This window comes from Oncorhynchus tshawytscha, linkage group LG10, assembly GCF_018296145.1.
Source record: "Oncorhynchus tshawytscha isolate Ot180627B linkage group LG10, Otsh_v2.0, whole genome shotgun sequence".
In the NCBI taxonomy this organism is placed as follows: domain Eukaryota; kingdom Metazoa; phylum Chordata; class Actinopteri; order Salmoniformes; family Salmonidae; genus Oncorhynchus; species Oncorhynchus tshawytscha.
Window position 1 is genome coordinate 39,041,818 of NC_056438.1, and position 26,896 is coordinate 39,068,713.

General features: G+C 41.4%; 1 protein-coding gene across 5 annotated transcripts in view; it reads left to right on the forward strand.

Annotated features, from left to right (window-relative positions):
* efr3a (EFR3 homolog A (S. cerevisiae)) overlaps positions 1–26,896 on the forward strand; it is a 248,436-nt gene that overhangs the window by 165,862 nt on the left and 55,678 nt on the right. For all 5 annotated transcript variants that reach the window (XM_024419921.2, XM_024419917.2, XM_024419920.2 and 2 more), the window contains exons 11-13: positions 796–966; positions 16,368–16,482; positions 20,856–20,907. In XM_024419921.2, coding sequence (XP_024275689.1) covers positions 796–966; positions 16,368–16,482; positions 20,856–20,907 — 338 coding nt within the window. The remainder of the gene's footprint in view (positions 1–795; positions 967–16,367; positions 16,483–20,855; positions 20,908–26,896) is intronic.

A 26,896-nucleotide genomic window follows, 5' to 3' on the forward strand; every position in this document is an offset into this window, starting at 1 on the left:
TTCATGTCTTAAAGTAATGATGGACTGTCGTTTCTCTTTGCTTATTTGAGCTGTTCTTGCCATAATATGGACTTGGTAACAGACCATATTCTCTATACCCCTACGTTGTCACAACACAAATTATTGTCTCAAATGCATTAAGTAGGAATGAAATTCCACCAATTAACTTTTAACAAGGCACACTTGTTTATTGAAATCCATTCCAGGTGACTACCTCATGAAGCTGGTTGAGAGAATGCTAAGAGTGTGCAAAGCTGTCAAGGCAAAGGGTGGCTACTTTGAAAAATATAAAATATATTTTGATTTGTTTAACATCTTTTTGGTTACTACTTGATTCTATGTGTGCCATTTCGAAGTTTTGATGTCTTCACTATTATTCTACAACGTAGAAAATAGTCAAAATAAAGAAAAACCCTTGAATGAGTAGGTGTGTCCAAACCTTTGACTGGTACTGTATATATATATATATATATATATATATATATATATATTACTGTACTATGGTGGAGTATATACCCTGGTGATGTTTCATTGTATTGTGCTAGAACATGGAGTGTAGTATTCCTTGGTGATTGTATAGTTTTAAAAGCTTTTATATGTGATAATAGAATCCAATAGTCTTTGGTGACCAGATGGTGTGTTGATCCCAGTCCCTAACTGTGTGTGTGTGCCTCTGTGTGTGCTTGCTTGTGTGTCTGCGTGTTTGTGTGTCTGCATGTTTGTGTGTCTGCGAGTCTTTGTGTGTGTGCTTGCCTGTGTGTGTCTGTGTGCTTGTGTGTGTATGTGTATCATCAGGCCCTACGGTACTGGAGGTGTTCAACACCCTGCTCAAGCACCTGCGGATGAGTGTGGACTTTGAGCTGGGTGAGAACTCCAGACGGAACTCTGGCGCCAGTGTGTCCTCGTCCGGACGGGTCAAGGAGAGCGAGGAGCGCATTGTCCAGAACGCCATCATCCAGACAATCGGTTAGTTGCCCTAACATGCCTGTTGCATTTGTTTTTTTGGTTCCCCATTAGCTGTTAGTCATGACAGCTACTCTTCCTAGGGTCCACACAAAACATTCATATGCCCATTTAATTGTTGTATTTAACTTTTATTTCACATTTATTTGTGTATTTATTTTATTTAACTAGGCAAGTCAGTTAAGAACAAATTTTTATTTAAAATGACGGCCAAACCTTAACGACGCTGGGCCAATTGTGCGCTGCCCTATAAGACTCCCAATCACGGCCAGTTGTGATACAGCCTGGAATCAAACCAGGGTCTGTAGTGATGCCTCTTGCACTGAGATGCAGTGCCTTAGACCGCTGTGCCACTCAGGAGCAGCGGTCTAAGGTCTTTCATGGCATGCCAAATTTCATGTATCTGATTTAACACGTTTCCTGTTGCGTCATGCTGGTGGCAGAGTCAGGATTTTGCTGAAGCAGTATGAGCCCATGGCCCCATTCTGACTGGTGTTAATCGTACAGGCTGTGGTGTAATGATGTGGGGAATTTTTTCCAAGCACAGGTTCGGTCCCTTGATACCAACTGAGCAACATCAATGCCCCAAAGAATTCAGGCTATTCTGAGGGGTCGAACTCGGTACTAGATTGGTGTACGTAATTAACTGGCCACTGAGTGTATATTTCAAATAAAACTATCAGTTTCATTAGTTTATGTTACTGTAGGCTATATGTAAAAACAAAATACCACAAACTTCAAAATTCTAATGTTCAATCAATTTTATTTGTGGAGTGCCTTTGTTACAACTATAAAACAGAAAGCATACACAGTGCTAAAGTATTCACACCCCTTGACTTTTGCCACATTTTGTTGTGTTACAAAGTGGGATTAAAATGGATTTCGTCATTTTTTTGTCAACAATCTACACAAAATACTCTGAAGTGTAAGACATTTTTTAAACTTTTTTTAAAAAGTCCAAAAATATTTTAAATATTCAATCCCCTGAGTGGATATATTTTAGAATCCCCTTTGGCAGAGATTACAGCTGTGAGTCTTTTGGGGTAAAGGCGTCCACATGCTTCCCTTCCGAAACAACATTTTTTGACGTTTTCGTTCGTTTTGGTCTTCGGCAAGGGTGTTTTCAGCTGTTCGTGCACATACGTCTTTTTCTTGAGGCAAATTGAAATCGGTAGCCAAAGTCTATGCCCCTTCGTTGGTGAATGGTCAACCGTAGGGATTCTTCAATTAAGTGTTTGTTGTCATTCAGCGAGATAAGACTCGTTTTCATGCACATTTTTTCACTTGAGAAATACTGCACCAAACAAATTAGAATTTGCGTGACTAACATCTCCTCTGCAAAAACATCTAAATGATTGACAGAGTTATATTAGATTATTTCTGACTATTCCGGATAAGATGTCTCAAGATGGACAAACAGTACTATTGCCATTTTTCAAGCAAAGGTCTTTTAAGGGTGTATGCGAGCACACTCGTTCGGTTTGGCAAGGCGAACCGAAGCATGCTGGTGCCTTCAGTCTCAAAGAGCTTTCCACAACTGGATTGTGCAAAATTTGCCCATTTATTATTTAAAAAATTATTCCAGCTCTGTCAAATTGTTTGTTGATCTTTGCTAGACAACGATCTTCAGGTCATAGATTTTCAAGTAGATTTAAGTCAAAACTGTAACTCGGCCACTCAGGAACATTCACTGCTTTCTCGGTAAGCAACTTCAGTGTAGATTTGGCCTTGTGTTTTAGGTTATTGTCCTGCTGAAAGGTGAACTAATCTCCCAGTGTCTGGTGGAAAGCAGACTAAACCAGGTTTTCCTCTATGATTTTGCCTGTGCTTAGCTCTATTCTGACTTTTTTTATCCTGAAAAACTCCCCAGTCCTTAATGATTACAAGCATAACCATAACATGATGCAGCAACCACCATGCTTGACAATATGGAGAGTGGTACTCAGTAATGTATTGGATTGGATTTGCCCCAAACATAACATTTTTTATTCAGGACAAAAAGTGAATTGCTTTGCCACATTTCTGGCAGTATTACTTTAGTGCCTTGCTGCAATCAAGGATGCTTGTTTTGGAATATTTTCATTCTGTAAAGGCTTTTTTTCACTCTGTCAATTAGGTTAGTATTGTGGAGTAACTACAATGGTGTTTATCCATCTTCAGTTATTTCCCATCACAGCCATTGAAGTTTGTAACTGTTTTAAAGTCACCATTGGCCTCACGTTGAAATCTCTGAGTGCTTTCCTTCCTCTCCGGCTATTGAGTTAGGAAAGACGCCTGTATCTTTATAGTGACTGTGTGTATTCAACATGTAATTTGACTTCAGCATAATCAAAGAGATTCAATGTCTGATTTTTTTTAGTAGGCGCTCTTTGCATTGGAAAACCTCTGTTTTTTTGTGGCTGAATCTGTGTTGGAAATTCACTGCTCAACTGAGGGACCTTACAGATCATTTTGTGTGTCGGGTACAGAGATGAGGTAGTCATTAAAAAAAACATGTTAAACAGAGTTCATGCAACTTATTATATGACTTGTTAAGCACATTTTTACTCCTGAACTTATTTAGGCTTGCCATAACAAAGGGGTTTAATACTTCGACTCAAGACGTTTCAGCTTTTCATTTTAATATTTTTTTTTTAAATAGTTACTCTTTTACATGACAGGGCATTGGGTGTAGGCCAGTGACAAAAATATCTACATTTATTCCATTTTAAATTCAGGCTGCAACACAATTTTGGGGGGCAAAGTTAAGGGGTTTGAATACTTTCTGAAGGCACCGTATGTGTTGGAACACTGTAACAGCTTCTTCTTACAACGACAAAATAAAAATACCCCAACCACCAAGACACACGGTCAGCAACACATTATGAAAACATCAGTAGCCTAAACATCACTATAAGCACCAAGTGTGCTTTATAAATAGTGAAAATTGGCGCAAAAGCAATAATGGCATTATAATGAATATAAGTGTTTATGACAGCAGTCCAAAAATGGTCAATTATTGTCAGCTTGTGCTTACATGTTTTTTTTCCGCTTAGGTCTCGGAGGTGTAGGTTCAGGCTGATGCTCAGAATCAGAAGAATAATCATCAGAGATGTCATGATTCATTTCTTCCGTCGGAGTCGTTTTCTTTCAGATTTTGCAGCAACGCATGTGCGTTCATTCGTCTTGGTCTTGCCATTGTAAATACTGCACACTCTCATTGTGTACTCCAAGTAGGCCTGAGTAGACTGATAGGACTCCTTGGATTCGGTGGACTGATATAGGGTACATACCGTTTTGAGATTATAATTAGAATAGATTAATACAATAGAATGGCCCGCCTTGTTCTCGGGTGATCAACTGGGCATGGCACCTTCAACTATTGAGAGAAGGAGGGGTAACGGGGAAAATCATTAAAAAAAGGACATGCCCTCCTAAAACTGGATATAACTTCAGTTCTTTTTGTGATATTAAGATTCTAACAACGACAGTGTGTGCTATAAACGTATTTAGGAAAAGTCAAGGACAGCGGGGGGAATGACTATGGCAGAGTAATACATTTTTTTTTATTCATGAGCAGTCCAAATTACTGATTTATGCACTTCTAGTGTTAAAGCCACAGTCTGCAATATTTCCAGTTTTTCTATGGTCAATTGGTAATATCTATATAATAATATGCTAAGCCTTGTAAACTGAGGGAGGATCTCCACCTAAACAATTGCACAGCTTTTCTTCATTTTAGGCTCAAAAGAAGCTCGTCGTCCTCTTACAGTATATCTGTCTTTATCCCGCTCTGTTTTGTATTATACAGGGCTGTCAAACTGTATATATTTTTTTTAATCAAGTTAATCGCTGGATTTGCTGTGATAAATTGTGATTAACGCACATTCAGATGTAATTAAACTAATTTAAAGGGCAATTCCATGATTTTTCAACCTCATTATCATAATCTCCCGCACAATACCAGTGTTTACATTTTGTAGAAAAACACATAGATAAGTTCTACCAAAGACATGAATAAATAGTGATTGTCAAACATGAGATTCACAGTGACGTGGAAAGCATGAAACTCGTTGCAGGTTTTGAAAGTTTTTCCTACTTTTAATCCTACCCTGTAATGCCACAGAGAATTAATTTTTAACCACAGATTATTACAACGCACCATTTTCACTTATGTAGACCGTGGTATGGTGCTGGAGATGATGAATATGAGGTTGAAAAGTGGAAGAATTACCCTTTTTTGATCAAACACTCTTTAGCTGTATATATATGATGTATTTTAGATATTTTCAGTGCATTTTAACCTGTTGAGTGTAGGGGGCAGTATTTTGATGTTTGGATGAAAAACGTACCCAAATGAAACTGCCTATTTCTCAGGCCCAGAATCTAGAATATGCATATAATTGTCAGATTAGGATAGAAAACACTCTAAAGTTTCCAAAACTGTCAGAATATTGTCTGTGACTATAACAGAACTGATATTGCAGGCGAAAACCTGAGGAAAATCCGACCCGGAAGTGCTGTTTTTCCTGAAACCTCTCTATTCCATTGCATGCCTTCCCTCCATTTAAAGGGATATCAACCAGATTCCTTTTCCTATGGCTTCCCATATGGTGTGAACAGTCTTTAGACGTAGTTTCAGGCTTTTATTCTGAAAAATGAGCGAGAAAGATCACATCGCGTCATTGGATGGCTGGGTGCCAGCAGAGTTTTGCATGCATGAGCAGATATTGTCTCTCTCACTCCTATTGAAAACTCTACGGTCTGGTTGAAATATTATCGATTATTTATTGTAAAAACAACCTGGAGGATTGATTATAAAAAACTTTTGACATCTTTCTACGACTTTTACGGATACTATTTGAAATTTCCGTCTGCCCCATCGTGACCGCTCGAGCCTGTTGATTTCTGAACATAACGCGCCAACCAAATTAAAGTTTTTAGATTGAAAAATAGTCTTTATGGAACAACTGGAACATTTATTGTGTAACTGGGAGTCTCGTGAGTGCAATCTAGAAGAAAAAGAAACGCACATCTATTTAGGCGAGGTGCTGGCTAGCGGAGTAGAAAACGTGAAAATAAAAGAGCACACTCTAGGAGCTCAGATGCAAAAATGTAATTACCAACGTTTCGACAGCCAAGCTGTCTTCATCAGGGTATAATCACAAACACTGCGGGATGACTCGTTTATGTAGTGTCAAAAGACACAGGTGTCTGTAATCATGGCCAAGAGTGGCCTAATATCATTGGTTAATTCTCAAATATTAAAATGGCATACAAAGAACAGCATACAAACATCAAATGGATAGCATACGATCATAAATTCCTTTTAGACTACACAAGCTTACAAACAATTACAATGGCAAAGTCACAATAATCACAAGAATGGCTTCAGATCAATGTCTACGTTGAGAACGAAGGGAACAAGGGTCTTTAAGGTAAAGATCCAGGCAGCCTCTCGTTTTAACAATAAATTATCAAGGTCACCCCCTCTCCTAGGGAGGGTGACATGTTCGATGCCAATATAACGCAGAGACAAAATCGAGTGGCCTGCCTCCAAGAAGTGGGCCGCAACTGTGGGCCGCAAGTAAAGTTTTTACACTTAATGGTGCTACGATGCTCTGAGATACGTGCTTTTAATTCACGCTTTGTTTTACCCACATAATTTTTACCACAAGGACAAGTTATAAGATAAATAACTGCCTTTGTGGAGCACGTAATAACACCTTTGATTGGGATCCATTTCCCTGTTTGTGGGTGTTTGAAGGATCTACATTTATAAGTGCCATTGCATTGAGCACAGCCATTACATTTGTCATTTCCATCCAGTAGGGGAGCAAATAGACGTTGTTCAGGAATATCTTGGGGTGGTAAATCAGAGTGTACCAATTGGTCTCTGAGATTTCTGCCCCGCGAGAATACGACCAAGGGAAGGTCCGAAAACACATTACCGAGACCATCATCGGATTTTAGAATGTGCCAATGTTTGTGAACAATTCCCTTAATTTGTTCAGAACGCTTTGAATAGCGGGTAGTTAGAACACAAGAATGTGTCTCGTTTTGTTTTGAATTTTCTCAATGGCAATATTAATCTGATCATTTTTGTAGCCCCTCTCCTTGAACATTCTTTGCATCTCAGCCATATTTCTGTTGAAATCTGATTGTTTTTGCAAATTCTTTTGATTCGACAGAATTGGCTGTAGGGAAAACTATTTTTCAAGGGACGTGGGTGACAACTATCAGCTCTCAACAAACTGTTACGATCAGTAGGCTTCATGTAAAGATCAGTGTATAAAACATTACCTTCACACAAGATCAGAAGATCAAGAAAACTGATTTGACTTGTATCAGATTGCATAGTAAATCTCAGATGCTCAGAACAGGAGTTAGGAAAAGCATGGAACGCCTGGAGCTGTTTTGCATCACCCCTTCATAGAACAAAAATATCATCAATACACTGTTTCCAAATAATGATAGGCAAGAAAACATTTGAGAGGATTGAAAATAGACTGTTTCTCCATGTAACCCACATACAAATTAGCATAGTTAGGAGCCATGTGGGATCCCATAGCAGTAACCTTCGTATGAATAAAGAAATAATTTAGAAACATGAAATAGTTATGTGTGAGTACTATTTCAGCCAATGTTATAATGTATGCACTGGAAGGTACTTCATTAGGGTCACGTTGCAGAAGAAAATGTTCCATAGCTTCAATACCGCCCTCGTGTGGAATATTTGTGTATAACGACTCAACATCAAAAGTAACTAACAAGGTATTCTCAGGGAGAGGATCAAGAGATTCAATGATAGAGATCATACTGCTGGTGTCCTTTACAAAGGAGGGGAGCTGTTCTGTGAGTGGTCTAATAAAAAAGTCAACAAAAGTAGATAGAGGGTCTGTTACTGCATCAATGCCCGCTACAATAGGGCGCCTTGGAGGTTTTGTAACATTCTTGTGTAATTTCGGCAAAGTATAGAAAGTGGCAATTTTCGGGTGTTGAATAGCCAAAAAGTCATGTTCTTTTTGGTTATCTGACCATAACTTAAATACCCATCTAGGACAGTAAAGATAGTATTCTGATATTGGGAAGTAGGGTCACTTCTGAGTTTCTTGTAAAAGGTGTTGTCAAGCAGCTGTCTATGACACTCATGTACATAAACTGTCCTATCCATGAGTACAACCGACCATCCTTATCAGCAGGACGAATAAGGATGGACGTATCGGATTGTAAATCAAGCAAAGCTTGTTTTTCATCCTTAGGTAAATTATGGAAAGATTTGGACTCCTGTTTATTCTTAAGGAGATGTCCAACATCTTTTTCCACAAGTCTGCAATATGTCTCGATAGAGTGATTGCGATTGGCTGGAGGTATGAAATAACTTGTGCTTCTAAAAGGAGTCGGAGTATGTGCAGGTGAGCAACCTACTGGTTCAATAGAAGTGTCAGAATTAGGGGAGCTAAACTTTTCCCTTAAATGGATGTTTCTAAAAAACTTAAACACGTCTACCTTAACATTAAATCGTTGCACTGGGTTGTAGACACAAAATATAACCTTTTTATTAAGCAAGGAGATATGGGCAGGGCTCAGTATCTTGCTTGATAAATTAAAGACACTCAGTCCCGTGGGTTCTGAGACCGTGTGAACGGTCTCCTCTGCCTCTGATAGTCGTTTCTTCTTACCCCGTCGGGTACGGCATCTTGTCGATGGCCACCTCCGCCCTTCCGTCCGTCCAGTCTCTCGTTGAATAAAAAACTACCACTGGAAGCCGATGAGGCGCTGGTTGTAGAGCGTTGATCAGACCGGGGTGGATCGAAGTAAGCGGCATCCCTCCTGCGTCTGTCATGGAGAGGGGGAGCAGGACCTCCCTTGTCAGGGTTTCTCCAGAAGTTGACTTTATCCTCGGCCTTATCGTTTTTGTCTTGGTTGAATTTCTTGATTTTAAGTTCCTTTATTTCTGTAGACAACTTGTCCTGGAGCGCTTGGTTAGTTTTCATCAGTTCATTGAATATGCCATCATCATTAACAGCTATTTGTAGAGCTGTGCGTTTAATCGTGTTATCCATTTTAATAAAATCCTTCAACTGGTCAACAATTAATGTCATTAAAACAAAAGTGCATTTGTTCAGGATGGCACACCAGCGTTCACAGAAATCATCTGTGCGCTGTCCCAATGATGGTTATTTTTGCCACCTGAGTCCCCATGGAATAATGCCTTGATGCACATAATCACTAAGAGTGACTATATGTAGATGCGTTCTCGTCCCGCTCTTAGATAAATGTAACAGTTCTTTCGAGAGTTCAGAATTACCTCCCGGCATGTCAAAAAGGGACTCCGAAACAATGATCTTATCACGCTCCCTTTGGCTATATTCAAAGTAATCTTGTATGGGTCTATGACCAGTGTCAGGAAAATAATTATAATTCGACATCGTTTAAGAGCTTTTTTGACGATAGGGTTTATTGTTTACTGGGTAACAGAACAATCTAGAAGAAAAAGAAACGCACACCTATTTAGGTGTCTGTAATCATGGCCAAGAGTGGCCTAATATCATATCAATAATAGTTTATAAGCTTGTGTAGTCTAAAAGGAGTTTATGATCGTATGCTATCCATTTGTTGTTTGTATGCTGTTCTTTGTATGCCATTTTAATATTTGATAATTAACCAATGATATTAGGCCACTCTTGGCCATGATTACAGACACCTGTGTCTTTTGACACTACATAAACGAGTCATCCCGCAGTGTTTGTGATTATACCCTGATGAAGACAGCTTGGCTATCGAAACGTTGGTAATTACATTTTTGCATCTGAGCTCCTAGAGTGTGCGGCTCTCTTTATTTTCAAGTCTCGTGAGAGAGTTGTCCTAACATAAACGCTTGGATAGCTTTCGCCGAAAAGCTTTTTTTTTCTGACATGCCAGGTGGATTATCAACAAGCTAAGCTGTGCTTTGCTTTATTGCACTTGTGATTTCATGAAAATTAAATATTTTTTGTAATTTAATTTGAATTTGGCGCTCTGCAATTCAGCAGATGTTGTTGAAAATAATCCCGCTAACGGGATGGGTGCGCCAAGAGGTTTTAAATGCTTTCAGACTATGAGATTAATCGCAGTAAATCCCTGCAACCGATAAATGTATATTTTGGTTTATGGCCCCATCTATAACCACAAGCTAAACCTTTTTGGGATAGTGACATTTAGAGAACATAATGACACGAGTTGATTTCACACATATATAACCACCCCTCCTTTTTTTCGGTCTGTCACACACCTAAAGATGTTGTAATCAGTAATGTCAATTTCCTTATCCAGGATCGAGCCGTTTAGCCAAGTCTCTGTGAGAACCAAAATATCCAGGCTCGTGTCATGCACCCAGATATCTTGATAGGTAATAGCCCAAGCCCTCTACGCGATCTGTAGCAGTATGACGATAACACTGTGAAACAGTGGGAATGGGAACCATTACATGAGCAGGGGTTGGGCTGTTGTTGAGTCAATGTTTCATAAGAGCCTCCTCGATGTTGGCCAAGATAACTTTTGTCACTTTCCTATTTGGATTCAAGCCATCCATCTGGTAAAAATTGTCAATGAACTTCGAATCCATGGAGGAATAGCATGATTTAATCCAGTAGTGTAGCCAGAGGACTAAAGGAGAGGACTAAAGCATCCCATTTCATGACGTATTGTTGGTAGAGGCCTAGAAATTACAACCTGCCTGTCTGTCTCTTTTAACCTGTATATGAGCCCTCTGATGTCATCTTTTAATTGCTCTGATTTGTGAAGGTTGTTGTAGTTTGTACCAACATGAATGACTGCTGTGCGCATTCAGAAGCTGCTTCATTACAGTAGGGACCTAGTGATCTATGTCATGAACATGGGCTCCAAGAAAGCTGTGGGTCCTTGCTTCTGCGATCACTACATCCCTAACTATGGACCTCCCGATAACAACAACCACTGGAAGACGACGAGAAGGTCGCTGCGAGCCTGTGGGACGTGCTATGGGGGCTGATCCAGGGGATGGCCGACTCAGTAACCCAGGACTATATTCAGAGGAGCTTGCGCTAGGTGCTAAGGTGGAAAGACATTGGGAGCGGCAGAGGACCTCGTCGGAGGGCCCCAATGAAGTCGGGGCTCAGAGCTGTAAAACGGTTAGAGAGCTGCAGGTCTGGATGAGAGGGCAGAGGGAGGATATGTTGTAATGGTCCTCCTCTCCTACTTCTAACTCGATTCCACTGTGCCTCCGATGATGTAGAGCAAGACGCAGTAGTTCGTTGGTGGGATGTGTTAATAAAGGAAAGTGGTCCAAGGTAGTATCCTCAGTAGCTACTGTAGAGAAGCCCAGTCTCATAGAACACCCTGGATTATCCCCTTTGTCAGCATGCAGTCTTGAAGACGATCTTTTAGGACCCTGTTCTCCTCTAGTAGTTCAATGATCCGGTCTCTGAGGCAACGAGTTGCTTACACTTTTCACAAGTGTACAAGTCAGTAAATTCTTTCACTATGGTGAAGAGATCACAGTTCTCACAGTTTATGGCTTTACTGTGCATCTCCAAATCAGAGGACTCCGACATGCTTATACTCGGGTCAGAAACAGCGGTTCCAATAGTCAACTGCGATGTGAGACAACCTTTGCCGGTGACAGCCGGGCAACCTAGCTAGCCAGGTCTAGTCTGATAATTTTAGCTCCAAGTTACGGTAAAATCCAGCCAAACATGATGTGTTAAGAACAGCATTAAGACTGTGGTCCCGAAAGTAAAACGGAATGCCTGATTTGCACATACCCGATTTGCAGTTGAATGCTCTCACAGCATGAATGGACACTCTACGAGCACTTATGACATCCCAATAATTTTCAAACATGTTGAATATATTCTGCCTCAAATTAGCCATTACCTCCATGTGTGAGCAGTGTTCAGAGCAGATGCGAGGCATATCCCACATAGCCGCCAATCAGCTACTCAGAACTATAAAGTTTTTTTTTTTTTTACCCCAATTTCGTGGTATCCAATTGTTTTAGTAGCTACTATCTTGTCTCATCGCTACAACTCCCGTATGGGCTCGGGAGAGACGAAGGTTGAAAGTCACGCGTCCTCCGATACACAACCCAACCAAGCCGCACTGCTTCTTGACACAGCGCGCATCCAACCCGGAAGCCAGCCGCACCAATGTGTCAGAGGAAACACCGTGCACCTGGCAACCTTGGTTAGCGCGCACTGCGCCTGGCCCGCCACAGGAGTCGCTGGTGCGTGATGAGACAAGGACATCCCTACTGGCCAAGCCCTCCCTAACCCGGGCGACGCTAGGCCAATTGTGCGTCGCCCCACGGACCTCCCAGTTGCGGCTGGATACGACAGAGACTGGGAGCGAACCCAGAGTCTGCAGTACAGCGTCCTTAACCACTGCGCCACCCGGGAGGCCCTATAAACGTTATCTTCAACTACCTCCCAAGTTAATAACAACTGGCACCAACAAGACACGCTGGTCTTGTTCCATCTGTACAACTGCCAACTCATGCCAAAGTAAAATATTGACATCATCGTCGTCATCATCAGCATCATTACAATTTTCTAATTATAAAATAGGCCTAAATGTCCTCATCTCTTTGATAGGGTTGATTTGGATAACCAGAGTTAAGCGGAGTTGGTATTTTCCATTATCTAATGCTGTTGTCTTCAGGCATAACAATGCACATACAAGGATCGCAGCATCTTCCTTCGTTGCCATGAAGATTTCCTTACTACACCAGCCCAGCCGCTGCCGCCAGGTGTATGTACTATACCGATTACTAGATGTGTAGTGTATTTCAGCCATAAGCAGCACTGTGTTGGCATGTGCGTAAAATCTTCAACTACATCAATCTCATGACACGCTGCCCTGTTTTCCCAACTCTTAAACTAACCCTTTAAATTCTTTCAAATAATCAAATACAGTAGCATACTTAATGAGTCAAATATGCACTTGGAAGTTTGGGGTGTGCATGCAACAGACATGCAGGACCAGCCCTTGCCTACATAACCACAACCTTTAGTTGCATTTTGTGACCCTTTGCTGTCACTTTTGGAGTACAGCTAAGGACGAGATTTACCATTGAACTACTTCACTGTTAGTTTTGCCCAAAATAATTGTACATTTTCAGTTTGTAAAATGTACAATTCTTTATTTTTGATGAAAATAATGATGGTGGCGTGCTGTTGCTTGTATGCATTGTATGTGTGTGCTTACTGTGACTGTCCCCCTGATATTGGCCACAACACTAGGCTAACGTCCCACAATGTTGCAGCCCAGACAGCAGTGCATGGCAAGCTGGAGCGAAGGACACTGTGTCCCGGTGTTTTTGCTGTTCATGCTTGTATCAAGATGACATCTAGATGGTTATCAATATTAGTTATTTCTTGTGTTGGCTATTATCCTACTTGCAATAAAATCATGGGAGGGAAAATTGGCAGGTTAGCTACTGCCTGCGACACCGTGATACAGCTGCCCAGTGCAAGCACCTCACGTTGGCAAGCACCTCGATTAAACACTAGTAATTCGCTCCAGCTTGTCTTCGTGCTCCCCGAGGGCAGTAACTTTAGCTAATTGTCATGTCACTGTAACTTCCATATGAACACTAGTTATCTGTCATGACAGATGAATGGGTCAACAAATATACAGTGGTTAAAAGTATATTTTTTGTCATAGTTGAGGGACACTAGCTATCTAACTTACCTAACTGTCGAGAGCTATCGCCATAACAACTAAAAGCATCAAGTCGTGGTCTGGCTTCAAAAGATTAAGTCAAAGTCTTGCTGTTGTTCAATGGTAAATCTCATCCGTAGCAGTACTCCATCTAGTCACAACCAGCTTTCTGTAGGTAAGACATTTTTTCCACAACTCCATATTGACCATTTTAGTACCGATTAACCCTGTATCTATGTATCTAAGTATCTATGGAGCACAGGAAGCCCATATTGCCATTTGATGGGATTGTATAAGCCTTTATAGAGGCAACATCCTATGCTGCAAAGTATTTTAAGATATTAGGCCTACATTTACTGTTAGATTATTCTGTTACACGGCTAACTAGCAGGAAATTATATTTAAAGAGAAACTTCGGGATTTTCACATAGAGGCCCTTTATCTACTTCCCCAGAGTCAGATGAACTCATGGATACCATGCATGCTAGAATATATATATATATACTTCCAGTCATTGTGCTAACTCTAGTTAGCATTTGCTCTCAAAACTACTTACTTCTAACTTCCTTCATACTGGACACACATACATAAAAAAGGTATCCACAAGTTCATCTGACTCTGGGTAGTAGATAATATGGCCCTCATTGCCAAAATCTCAAAGTATCCCTTTAATTATCTGGATAAAGGGTTTTGATTTTCCACTTCCTCAGAGTCAGATGGTAAATTAGCCCCAAATTAAATGTAATTTAAAAAATATATATATTACTGTCTATTGAGCAAAATAATCTAATAACAAAATTTAGACAGTAAAGTTATAGCAACAATAGCGTAATTGTCAACCCATAATGAATGCCAATCACTGGTTAGGTGTTGCACATCAAAATATCATTATCATCTTTCCTGGTTGGACATGTTAGATTTAAATGTAGGCCTATCTCAAACATGTCTTGAATCATACCATCTCAATAGCACTTTGAAGGACTTTAAAACATGTTTAGGGCTGCCAAATGTGGCTCATCACCTGGTATGTAGGTAGCAAAATTTGAAATGGCTTTTTTTGCATGGGATAAAGGTAGACTCAGAGCAACAAAATGGTATATCATACACTGCATTTTTGAGGAACAATGGGAAAGTAATTCTGCTTTGAAAGTTGATGAACTTGTAAACTCACTTTTGAGAAAATGGCCTTTGAATGTTTTGGTATCTAGTGAAGAGCTCTGCTTTGTCCATCCATCTTGTTTCGCTCTCGGAACGTTCAGAGTGAACACTTGACGCTCTGGACGATGATTTGTTTACCTCTGGATAACATGAAAACAGCCTAACCAGCTCTGCTGGCAACAACTTCATTACGCTTTTTTTTGCAGATGTTTACTGACACCGGCCATATTCAATGGGTGTTGCACACTTTAGCTTAAGATCCATAGCTAGCTTGCTAGGTACACAATGAACCTAGCTAGGTAAACAACGTGTAAGATGACACAAGTCACGTAACGTTAGCAAACGAGCCAGCCAGCTAACGTTAGATAGTTAAACAACAATGAACATAGTCCCAAATCATGTCGTTACTACCCTGCATGAATATGCTTGGGAGCTAACCAAAGAGGTTCCATGTTATGTAGCTAACATTAGGCTCTAACCTGAAAAGCAAACGGCTCTGGGATGGGAATAATGTCAGGTAGGGAGCCAGCCAGCTAACATTAGCTAGCTAGCTAACTAGCTAGCTAGCTAGCTAATGGTACAATTTAGCTCTAAATTAAACCTCTTTCTGTGAAATGTGTAATATCTGAAAATGTAAATTGTGTAATATCAGAAAATGTAGCTAGCAAACGCTAGACTATCTTACCTGTATACATCATCATGCATGATGGACGAGTCTCCCTGTCAGGAATGCCATACCACGGTTGTCCTTAGTTTGAAGATGTAATCTGGAGACAGGTGTTTTCTCCATCTCTTTAGCTATCATACTCTAATTGCACTGATTTCAAAACTCTGTCCTCCAGAAAGTGGAGAGCAACACTTATCCAGCTCCACTACACAATAAAAAAAATGTTAAAGACATTTAGAGGTTTAGATTTTTTAAATTATGGTAACTGCTCTCCAGTGTAGTCATGACTTGAGATATACGCCTAGATTCCTGAATCGGGTCACAAATGATAACATTTATTTGGCTGGGATTAATCGCATATTTGAAATTTGCTGAAATTGAGCTGTAATTTAAGATGTTTATACAAAAAGCATTACAGGAATATCGACGTCTTGTTTTTGTCCAAAGTAATATTAAACAAAATCCGGTGAATTGATAAAGCACAATTTCTTTCATCTCAATACATCTTGTTTTGACGTCAGATTGTTTTTGCTGTGTAGATCATGTATTTTGTATGTTTTCAGACAATACAATTAATCACAATAAAACTTTTAAAAAATTGTAAGGACCAAATTATTGATTGGGGAAAATGTTGGTGCCACCACAGGGAACAGTTAATCTGGAGCCCTCCTATACTGTTTTTTAGATAGATATCTACTATAAATACATTTCCAGGCTGTTGAAATTGCAGAGGGGGGCTTTAATGTTGACCCCGTAGTTACATGCATTTGAATTTGTATGCTCTACACACAGTATGATTTGAAATAGCTTGTCTTTGCGCCATTCCTTTAAAGTCAGTGCCAAAGAAAAATAATTGCATCATTTGACAATTTAACAGACAAAGTTTTGTAACGCATTAATTTACCCCATGGTCACACAGGGTTCTTTGGTGGCAACCTGCCAGACTACCAGCGCGCGGAGGTGATGATGTTCATCATGGGCAAGGTGCCCGTGTATGGCACCCCCTGCCACACCCTGGACACTGTGAAGATTGGGTGAGTCACACTCATTACCTCCACGCTACAGGGTTTCCCATGGACATTAGGTTCATCTCGGGGGTTCTCCTTTCTGAGTTAGGGGTGGCTGGTTTGGTACTAGGGTTTAATATTTTCCTGGTATTTTACAAATGCTTCATCCCGAGAACAAATCACTTTTCTCCCAGGTAACCTGGTATTTCCCACCAAAATCAGAAGCATTATCAAATCAAATCTAATTTATTTATATAGCCCTTCGTACATCAGCTGATATCTCAAAGTGCTGTACAGAAACCCAGCCTAAATCCCCAAACAGCAAGCAAAGCAGATGTTGAAGCACTTTGGCTAGGAACAACTCCCTAGAAAGGCCAAGGCCAGTCCTCTTCTGGCTGTGCAGGGTGGAGATTATAACAGAACATGGCCAAGATGTTCAAATGTTCATAAATTACCAGCATGGTCAAATAATAGGTCTGGGACAGGTAGCACGTTCGGTGAACAGGTCAGGATTCCATAGCCGCAGGCAGAACAGGTGAGACTGGAGCAGCAGCACGGCCAGGTGGACTGAGGACAGCAAGGAGTCATCATGCCAGGTAGTCCTGAGGCATGGTCCTAGGGCTCAGGTCCTCCGAGAGAGAAAGAAAGAGAGAATTAGAGAGAGCATACTTAAATTCACACAGGACACCGGATAAGACAGGAGAAGTATTCCAGATATAACAAACTGACCCTAGTCCGACACAAACACCTGCAGCGTAAATACTGGAGGCTGAGACAGGAGGGGTCAGGAGACACTGTGGCCCCATCCGATGATACCCCCGGACAGGGCCAAACAGGCAGGATATAACCCCACCCACTTTGCCAAAGCACAGCCCCCACACCACTAGAGGGATATCTTCAACCACCAACTTACCATCCCGAGACAAGGCCGAGTATAGTGACTCAACCCACTCAGTGACTCAACCCACTCATCTTCTCTCCTCCTTATTCCTTTGCTTTTTCTTAATTGTTAGAGGAGATTAGATTCCTCTGTTTGTCTGCTGCCCCTGATGCCAAGGAGAGGACTAGCTAATAGAGGAAGTACTTTAAAGTAGAGGTCTGCACAGGACTGATATCTTCATCCAGCTCCTGCTGCTTTTCACGCCGCACCCGCCCGATGCCACGGCCTTCTTAACCGAGTCGCCCCAGCAAGAATTAGTCCCGTACCTGACCACAGTCCCGCAATGTTATTTTAGATGTATCTGACACAGCTCACTTTGCAGCCCTGGTCCCAACAAGAATTAGTCCTGTACCTGACGGCAGTCCCGCAATGTTATTTTAGATGTATCTGACGCAGCTCACTTTGCAGCCCTGGTCCCAACAATTTTGCCACCCAAGTCAAGATCAAAATGTGAAAAATAGGTCAAAATACCAGAGATTCTGACTGTGCCCATTATATTCGGCTATCAGTATTAGGCTAGATGTAGTTTGAAAGATTGTAGAGTTGGGCCTAAATACAGGAGAGTGGACACTTACTTGACTAGATTAAAGAATAACTTTTAGGAACGGGACGATATGCAAGCACAATAAAATACATGTGTTATTCCAGTCAATGTCAGAGTTTAAACTATAGCCTATCATATTTTTTATTTGATTGCACATGCCCAGTAAAAGGGAAGAAAGGTAGGCTACAGAATCAAAATCATCAAGTATAACGAATAATCTACAAACAGAAAGACAACTATTTTTAAATAATACCAACTTTAATAGGAGTTGGACAATTTGCAGGCAGACAGAAAAATGTGTTATCAATATTTATTTCCTGTCAATGTCAGAGCCTAAACTATAGCATGTCATATTTAGGAAGTTAATTTCCTTGGAAAGACAACTGCGTATGCTTTTCTATCCTACAGGCTATTTATTTGGGACCACGCATTTGATCTCGCACGCCCAACACAAGTGAGGTGAGGTAGGCTACAGAACGTGAAGCAGAATTAGCCTATGAGAGTTTCTGAATAGTATGGCAGAGGTTATTTTAATACAATAGATAACGCATCCAAAACAGAAAGACAACCGTTAGAAATAATCCCAAAGTTGTTTGTCTGAATGCCCACTCCCACCCTCAGCATAAAAAATGCAGACCACGCTACAATGCTATTTGTCGGGGCCAGTGGGAATGCAGCTCTCTAATTTAGTTGCGCTTGCTAGCGTAAATCATTTTCATGGGCAACGATGAGCCAGCTAGTTAACATTAGCCCACCTCATCTAGCTACATATTGAACTTCCATCCTCTCAGGCAAGGGGCACAGTGTATAAATTTATGGTTGGATCATAATCACCGTCATAATCATTGGCCAGTAGGGAGAATTAAGGAAAACCCCTAGTCCAAATCACTATCTCCATCTATGGCTAAGTTGGGAAAGGGACAACAATTCAACGAGATGCAACAATTCAAGTTTATTTTCTAATTACGTTTAGCTTCTGATGTGATTGGTTGAGAAGCCAAATCCAAACTGCCTTCACTTTACACTTTTTTTTAGGTGCTCCAGGACCATCAACAGTTGAGCTCTCTTTTAGCTCAACGCTGATTGACTATTATTTTATATTTTTTTATAGGGAGGCCAAATGCTCGCTGGCATCCCATGCATTCAATGGTAGGGGCGGCAACATTGTCATTCTCTTTTTGACCAGACAGCATCAGATAGATGGGTTATACATACAGAGACAGAGGTGCGCTGTTTCACTCGATCAGCTGCTTTCTCCAGTGACATACATTCAGCCTCTTGCAAATTGAAGGACAATTATGAAGCAAAGAGAGACAAAAATATAAATGATTTAGTTTTTCTTTGTCAAATTTATACGGAGGCCTGGCTTCCCTTAGCACTGATGAATACACACCACTGGATGACACACTTTTATGAGTTAGTGCTGCAGAGGCACAGGTACTGTGCTTATGAAGGTGCTTATAAACATCTGGGTCAATTCACAACACACTTCCAGGATGCCATTGGAATTAAAATGTATATTATTTTTCTATTATAGCTCTATTTCTAGTAATAATATAAGGATGTAGATACGTTTTATTTTCATACTTGACTTTCCACACAGATGTACTATAGAGAATATACCTAGTTAGTAGAGCTATATGTTATACTACATATACAATTCCTTCAGAAAATATTCAAACCCCTTGACTTATTCCACATTTTGATGTTTTACAGTCTGAATTGAAAATGGATTAAACATAATAATCTCAACCATTTACACAATACCCCATAATGACAGTGTTTTGAAATGTATTAAATAGAGAAATATCTTGTTTACATAATTCACACCCCTGAGTAAATACTTTGTAGAAGCTAATTTTACAGCTGTGAGACTTTCTGGGTAAGCCTCTAAGAGCTTTCCATACCTGAATTGTGCCTATTATTCTTTTAAAAATGCATCAAGCTCTGTCGAATTGGTTGTTGATCATTGTTAGACAACCATTTAAGGTCTTGCCATAGAATTTCAAGTCGATTTAAGTCAAACTGTAACTTTGCCACTTTGTAAGCAACTCCAGTGAAGATTTGGCCTTGTGTTTTAGGCTTTTGTCCTGCTGAAAGGTGAATTCATCTCCCAGTATCTGGTGGAAAGCAGACTGAACCAGGTTTTCCTCTAGGATTTTGCCTGTGCTTAGCTCCAATCCGCACATTTTTTATCCTGAAACTCACAGTTCTTAACGATTACACATATACCCATAATATGATGCAGTCACCTCTATGATTGAAAATATGTAGAGTGGTGCTTAGTAATGTGTTGTATTGGATTTGCCCCATTTTTGTATTTAGGACAAAAAGTGCATTTCTTTGCCACATTTTTACAATATAACTTTAGTGCCTTGTTGCAAACAGGATGCATGTTTTGGAATATTTGTTTTCTGTACAGGCTTCCTTCTTTTCACTGTGTCAATTAGGTTGGTATTGTGGAGTATCTACAATTGTTGTTGATACATCCTCAGTTTTCTCTTATCACAGCCATTAAACTCTGTAACTGTTTTAATGTCACCATTGGCCTCATGGTGAAATCCTTCCTTTCTGGCAACTGAGTTAAGAAGGATGCCTGTATCTTTGTAGTGACTGGGTATATTGATACACCATCCAAAGTGTAATTAATAACTCTACCATGGTCAAAGGGATATTCAATATATGCTTACATTTTTTTTACCCACCTACCAATGGGTGCCCTTCTTTGCGAGGCATTGGAAAACCTCACTGGTCTTTGTGGTTCAATCTGTGTTTGAAATTCACTTACAGATAATTGTATGTGTGGGATAGAGAAATGAGGTAGTCATTAAAAAAACATGTTAAACGTTTTTTATTGCACAAAGAGTGAGTCCCCCCCACCATTTGCTAACAAACTGTTGTTGATATTCCATTCAGGCACCAGGGCACCAAGCGTATCCAGGCCATGCTGCTGAGCTCGCTCATCATGGTGAGTACTTCTATAGCCATATAATTTATTCAATAGTACTGTCTAACGATAGCCGCATCCGCCAATCGTGATCACAACAGACTGATCAAGAATAGTGTCAATCGAGAAGAATGGCAACAGATGAATCGATTAATTGAGTCTATTCTAATTCTGCCTAAAGGGACTTCAATGTTCTCTGTTGGTATATCGGAGTGGCGCCGAAAGAGATGACTGCCGTTTTATGATCCCGTAATCAATTGTGCATGTTTTTTCATACTTAATGTTTCTGCCACCATGTCTTATGACCGAAAATAGCTTCTAGATATCATGACAGTGATTATTCACCCCATACTGGAGAATGACTTTTTCTTCAACAAGTCGTACGGGAAGTATTTACTTCAGACGCCCTACAAGGCCCTCATCCCCGTCATATGCAGGAGAAAGGGGTGATTGTAAGGGGTGATGGTCTATGTATATTTGTAAACAACCGCAGGTACATGAAATCTAAGGAAGTCTTGAGGTTTTGATCGCCTGAGGTAGAGTATCTCATGATAAGCTGTAGACCACACTATTTACCAAGAGAGTTTTCATCTGTATTTTTCGTAGCTGTCTACACATACCACCACAAATCGATGCTGGCAATAAGACCGCACTCAATTAGCTGTATACGGTCATAAGTAAACAGGAAACACAAATCCTTTTGACCTAATTTACCTAATTTCTACCAGCATGTTAAATGTGAAACCAGAGGGGAAAAAAACTCTAGAACACCTTTACTCCAGACGCGTGTAAATCTGACCATAATTCCATCCTGATTCCTGCTTACAAACATAAACCAAAGCAGGAAGCACCTGTGACTCGGTCAAAAAGAAAGTGGTCAGATGAGGCAGATGCTAAGCTATAGGACTGTTTTGCTAGCACAGGCTGGAATATGTTCCGGGATTCTTCCGATGGCATTGAGGAGTACACCACATCAGTCACTGGCTTTATCAATAAGCGCATTGATGATGTCATCCCCACAGTGACCGTACGTACATATCCCAACCAGAAGCCTTGGTTTACATGGCAACATCCACACTGAGCTAAAGGCTAGAGCTGCCGCTTTCAAGGAGTGGGACTCTAACCCAGAAAGCTTATAAGAAATCCAGCTATGCCCTCCGACAAACCATCAAACAGGCACAGCGTCAATACAGGACTAAGATTGAATCATACTACACCGTCTCCGACGCTCGACGGATGTGGCAGGACTTGCAAACTATTCCAGTCTACAAAGGGAAGCACAGCCACGACCTGCCCTGTGACACAAGCCTACCAGATGACCTAAATTACTTCTATGTTCGCTTCGAGGCAAGTAACACTGAAGCATGCATGAGAGCATCAGCTGTTCCGGACGACTGTGTGATCATGCTCGCCGTGGGTAAGGATCCGTCCCATTTTTTAAAATTTTGCCCAAAACGACGTACCCAAATCTAACTGCCTGAAGCTCAGGCCCTGAAGCAAGGGTATGCATATTCTTGGTACCATTTGAAAGGAAACACGTTGAAGTTTGTGGAAATGTGAAAGGAATGTAGGAGAATATAACACAATAGATATGGTGAAAGGTAATATAAAGAGAAAAAAAAACATTCTTTTGTATTTTTTTGTAACATCTTTGAAATGCAAGAGAGAGGCCATAATGTATTATTGCAGCTCAGGTGCAATTGAGATGTTGGCCACTAGATGGCAGCAGTGTTGGTGCAAAGACTAGGTCTGATTAACTGATTAATTATTAACTTTTCAAGTTCCAAACTGTGCACTCTCCTCAAACAATAGCATGGTATGCTTTCACTGTAATAGCTACTGTAAATTAGACAGCACAGTTAGATTAACAAGACTTTAAGCTTTCTGCCAATATCAGACATGTCTATGTCCTGGGAAATTTTCTTGATACTTATAACCTCAGGTTTATGCGATTAGCATATGTCAGCTCAACCGTCCCGTGGACGGGACACCGATCCCGAAGATGTTTTAAACAGGTCAACATTCACAAGGCCGCAGTGCCAGACAGATTACCAGGATGTGTACTGACCAACTGGCTTCACTAACATTTTCAACCGGTCCCTGACTGAGTCTGTAATACCAACATGTTTCAAACATACCACCATAGTCCCTGTGCCCCAGAACACTAAGCTAACCTGCCTAAATGAATACCAACCAGTAGCACTCACGTATGTAGCCATGAAGTGCTTTGAAAGGCTGGTCATGGCTCACATCAACATCATTATCCCAGAAACCCTAGACCCACTCCAATTTGCATACCGCCCCAACAGATCCACAGTTGATGCAATCTCTCTTGCACTCAACACTGCCCTTTCCCACCTGGACTAAAGGAACACTTATGTGAAAATGCTATTCATTGACTACAGCTCAGTGTTCAACACCATCGTGCTTTCAAAGATCAAATCAAATAATCAAATGTTCTTTGTCACACACACACTGTTAGCAGATGTTAATGCGAGTGTAGCGAAATGCTTGTGTTTCTAGTTCTGACAGTGCAGTAATATCTAACACGTAATCTAACAATTCCCCCACAACTACCTAATACACAAATCTAAAGGAGTGAATGAGAATATGTACATGTAAGTGTATGGATGAGCAATGGCCGAGTGGCATAGGCAAGGTGCAATAGATGGTATAATATACCGTATATACATGTGATATGTAAACATTATTAATTTGGCATTATTTAGAGTGCATTGTATAAAGTACTAGTGATCCATTTATTAGAGTGGCCAGTGATTGGGTCTCAATGTTGGCAGCAGCCTCTCTGAGTTAGACTGCTAAACAGCAATCACTGATGGATGCAATCTGATGGCATTGGGATAGAAGCTGTTTTTCAGTCTCTCGGTCCCAGCTTTGATGCACCTGTACCCGGCAGTGGCTCAGGTGGTTGATGTCCTTGATAATCTTTTTGGCCTTCCTGTGACATTGGGTGCTGCAGGTGTCCTGGAGGGCAGGTAGTTTGCCCCCAGTGATGCGTTGTGCAGACCGCACCATCCTCTAGAGAGCCTTGCGGTTGAGGGTGGGGCAGTTGCCGTACCAGGCTATGATAGGAGCCCGACAGGATGCTCTAAATTGTGCATCTGTAAAAGTTTGTCAGGGTTTTGGGTGACAAGCCAAATTTCTTCAGCCTCCTGAGGTTGAAGAGGTGCTGTTTAGTCTTCTTCACCACACTGTCGGTGTGGGTGGACCATTTCAGTTAATCTGTGATATGTATGCCGAGTAACTTAAAACTTTTCAGCTTCTCCACTGCTGTCCCTTCGGCGTTGATAGGGGGTGTGCTCCCTCTGTTGTTTCCTGAAGTCCACGATCATCTCCTTTGTTGAGTGAGAGGTTGTTTTCCTGACGCCACACTCCGAGTGCCCTCACCTCCTTCCCTGTAGGCTGTCTCGTCGTTGTTGGTAATCAAGGTTGTGTCATCTGCAAACTTGATGATTGAGTTGGAGGCGTTCTTTGACACGCAGTTGTGGGTGAACAGAGAGTACATGAGGGGGCTGAGCAATGCACCCCTTTGTGTGGCTCTAATGTTGAGGGCCAGCGAAGTGGAGATGATGTTTCCAGACCTCTTTCCATCGTTAAATATGGTGGATCGCGCTTTCAGTTTTGCATGAATGCCGCCATCCATCCACGGTTTCTGGTTAGGGTAGGTTTTAATAGTCACAGTGGGTACAACATCTCCAATGTACTTTGTTATAAACGCACTCACGAGTCAGCGTATAGGTCGATGTTGTTCTCTGAGGCTGATCGGAACATTTTCCAGTCTACGTGATCAAAACAATCTTGAAGCTTGGCTTCCGATTGGTCGGACCAGCGTTGAATGGTTCTCGTCACTGGTACGTCCTGTTTGAGAAAGATGGTGTTGTGATCGGATTTGCCGAAGGGAGGGCGGAGGAGTGCTTCGTATGCATCGCGGAAGTTAGAGTAGCAGTGATCAAGGGATACGTGTAGCGCAATCAATAGGCTGGAAGAATTTAGGTGGACTTGTTCTCAAATTTGCTTTAAAATCCCCAGCTACAATTAATGCAGCCTCAAGATGTATGGTTTCCAGTTCGCATATAGTCCAGTGAAGTTCCTTGATGGCCATCTTGGTGTCTGCTTGAGGGGGAATGTACACAGCTGTGACTATAACTGACGAGAATTAATTCTCTTGGTAGGTAAAATGGCTGGCACATGATTGTAAGGAATTCTAGATCAGGTGAGCAAAAGGTCTTGAGTTCCTGTATGTTGTTATGATTACACCATGAGTCGTTAATCATAAAGCATACACCCCCACCCTTCCTTTTCCCAGAGGTGTTTATCTCTGTTGGCGCGATGCAAGGAGAAGCCCGGTGGCTGAACCGATTCCGACAATATATTCCGAGAAACAGAGAATGTTACAAACTCTGATGTCTCTCTGGAAAGCAACCCTTGCTCAAATTTCGTCTACCTTGTTTTCAAGAGACTGGACATTGGCTCGGGAGCAGTGTGCGATGTGCACGTCTACAGAGCCTGGCCAGATGGCCACTTCATCTGCCCCTTCTGCGGCATCGTTGTTTTGGATCGCCTACTGGTATTAGTTCCATTGTCCTGGGTGGTGGTCCGAACAGAGGATCCGCTTCGGGAAAGTCGTATTCCTGGTCGTAATGTTGGTAAGTTGACGTGCTCTTATATCCAATAGTTCTTCCCGGGCTGTATGTAATAAGACTTAAGATTTCCTGGGGTAACAATGTAAGAAATAATACATAAAAAAATGAAATGCTGCATAGTTTCCTAAGAACTCGAAGCGAGGCGACCATCTCTGTCAGCGCCATGCTTAGCTCATCACTAAGCTAAGGACCCTGGGACTAAACTCCTCCCTCTGCAACTGGATCCTGGACTTCCTGACAGGTCTCCCAGGTGGTAAGGGTAGGTAACAACACATCCGCCCACGCTGAACCTCAACACGGGGGCCCCTCAGGGGTGCGTGCTCAGTCCCCTCGAGTACTCCCTGTTAACTCTTGACTGCATGGCCAGGCATGACTCCAACACCATCATCAAGTTTGCCTATGACACAACAGTGGTAGGCCTGATCACCAACAGCGAGACAGCCTATAGGGAGGAGGTCAGAGACCTGGCCGGGTTGCATCACTGCCTTGTATGTCAACTGCACGGCCTCTGACCGTAATGCACTACAGAGGGTAGTGCGTACGACCCAGTACATCACTGGGGCCAAGCTTCCCGCCATCCAGGCCCTAAAAATTGTCAGACTCCAGCCACAATAGTCATAGACTGTTCTTTCTGCTACTGCACGGCAAGTGGTATCGGAGCGCCAAGTATAGGTCCAAAAGGCTTCTTAACAGCTTCTACCCCCAAGCCATAAGCCTCCTGAACAGCTAATCAAAGGGCTACCCAGAACCCTCTTTTACGCTGCTGCTACTCTGTTTATTATCTAATTATCAAATTATTGTTGTAACTCTATATTTTAAAGCTGACAGGTATAATACACTGTAATGCTTATGACAAATCATAAGACTTGTCATAAGCATGTATACACAGTGCTTTCGGAAAGTATTCAGACCCCTTAACTTTTTCCACATTTTGTTATGTTACAGCCTTGTTCTCGGGCTCCCGAGTGGCGCAGCGGTCTAATGCACTGTCTATCAGTGTGAGAGGTGTCACTACAGTCCCTGGTTTGATTCCAGGCTGGATCACATCCAGTCGTGATTGGCCCAGCGTCGTCTAGATTTGGCCGAGGTAGTCCGTCATTGTAAATAAGAATTTGTTCTTATTGACTGAAGGTATTATAAGCCTTACTAAAATACATTATTCTATATCATACGAATATGCATAAACATTCTATATCAAGGGTTGATAATTCATGGAAGAATCGGTCCATGTTAATTATAGTCCTATGGCTTAGTTGGCACGAGCGTGGCACTAGCAACGCCAAGGTCGTGGGTTCAATCCCAGCAGGGATCACATACCAATGTATGCACATTGTTGTTTTGGGTAA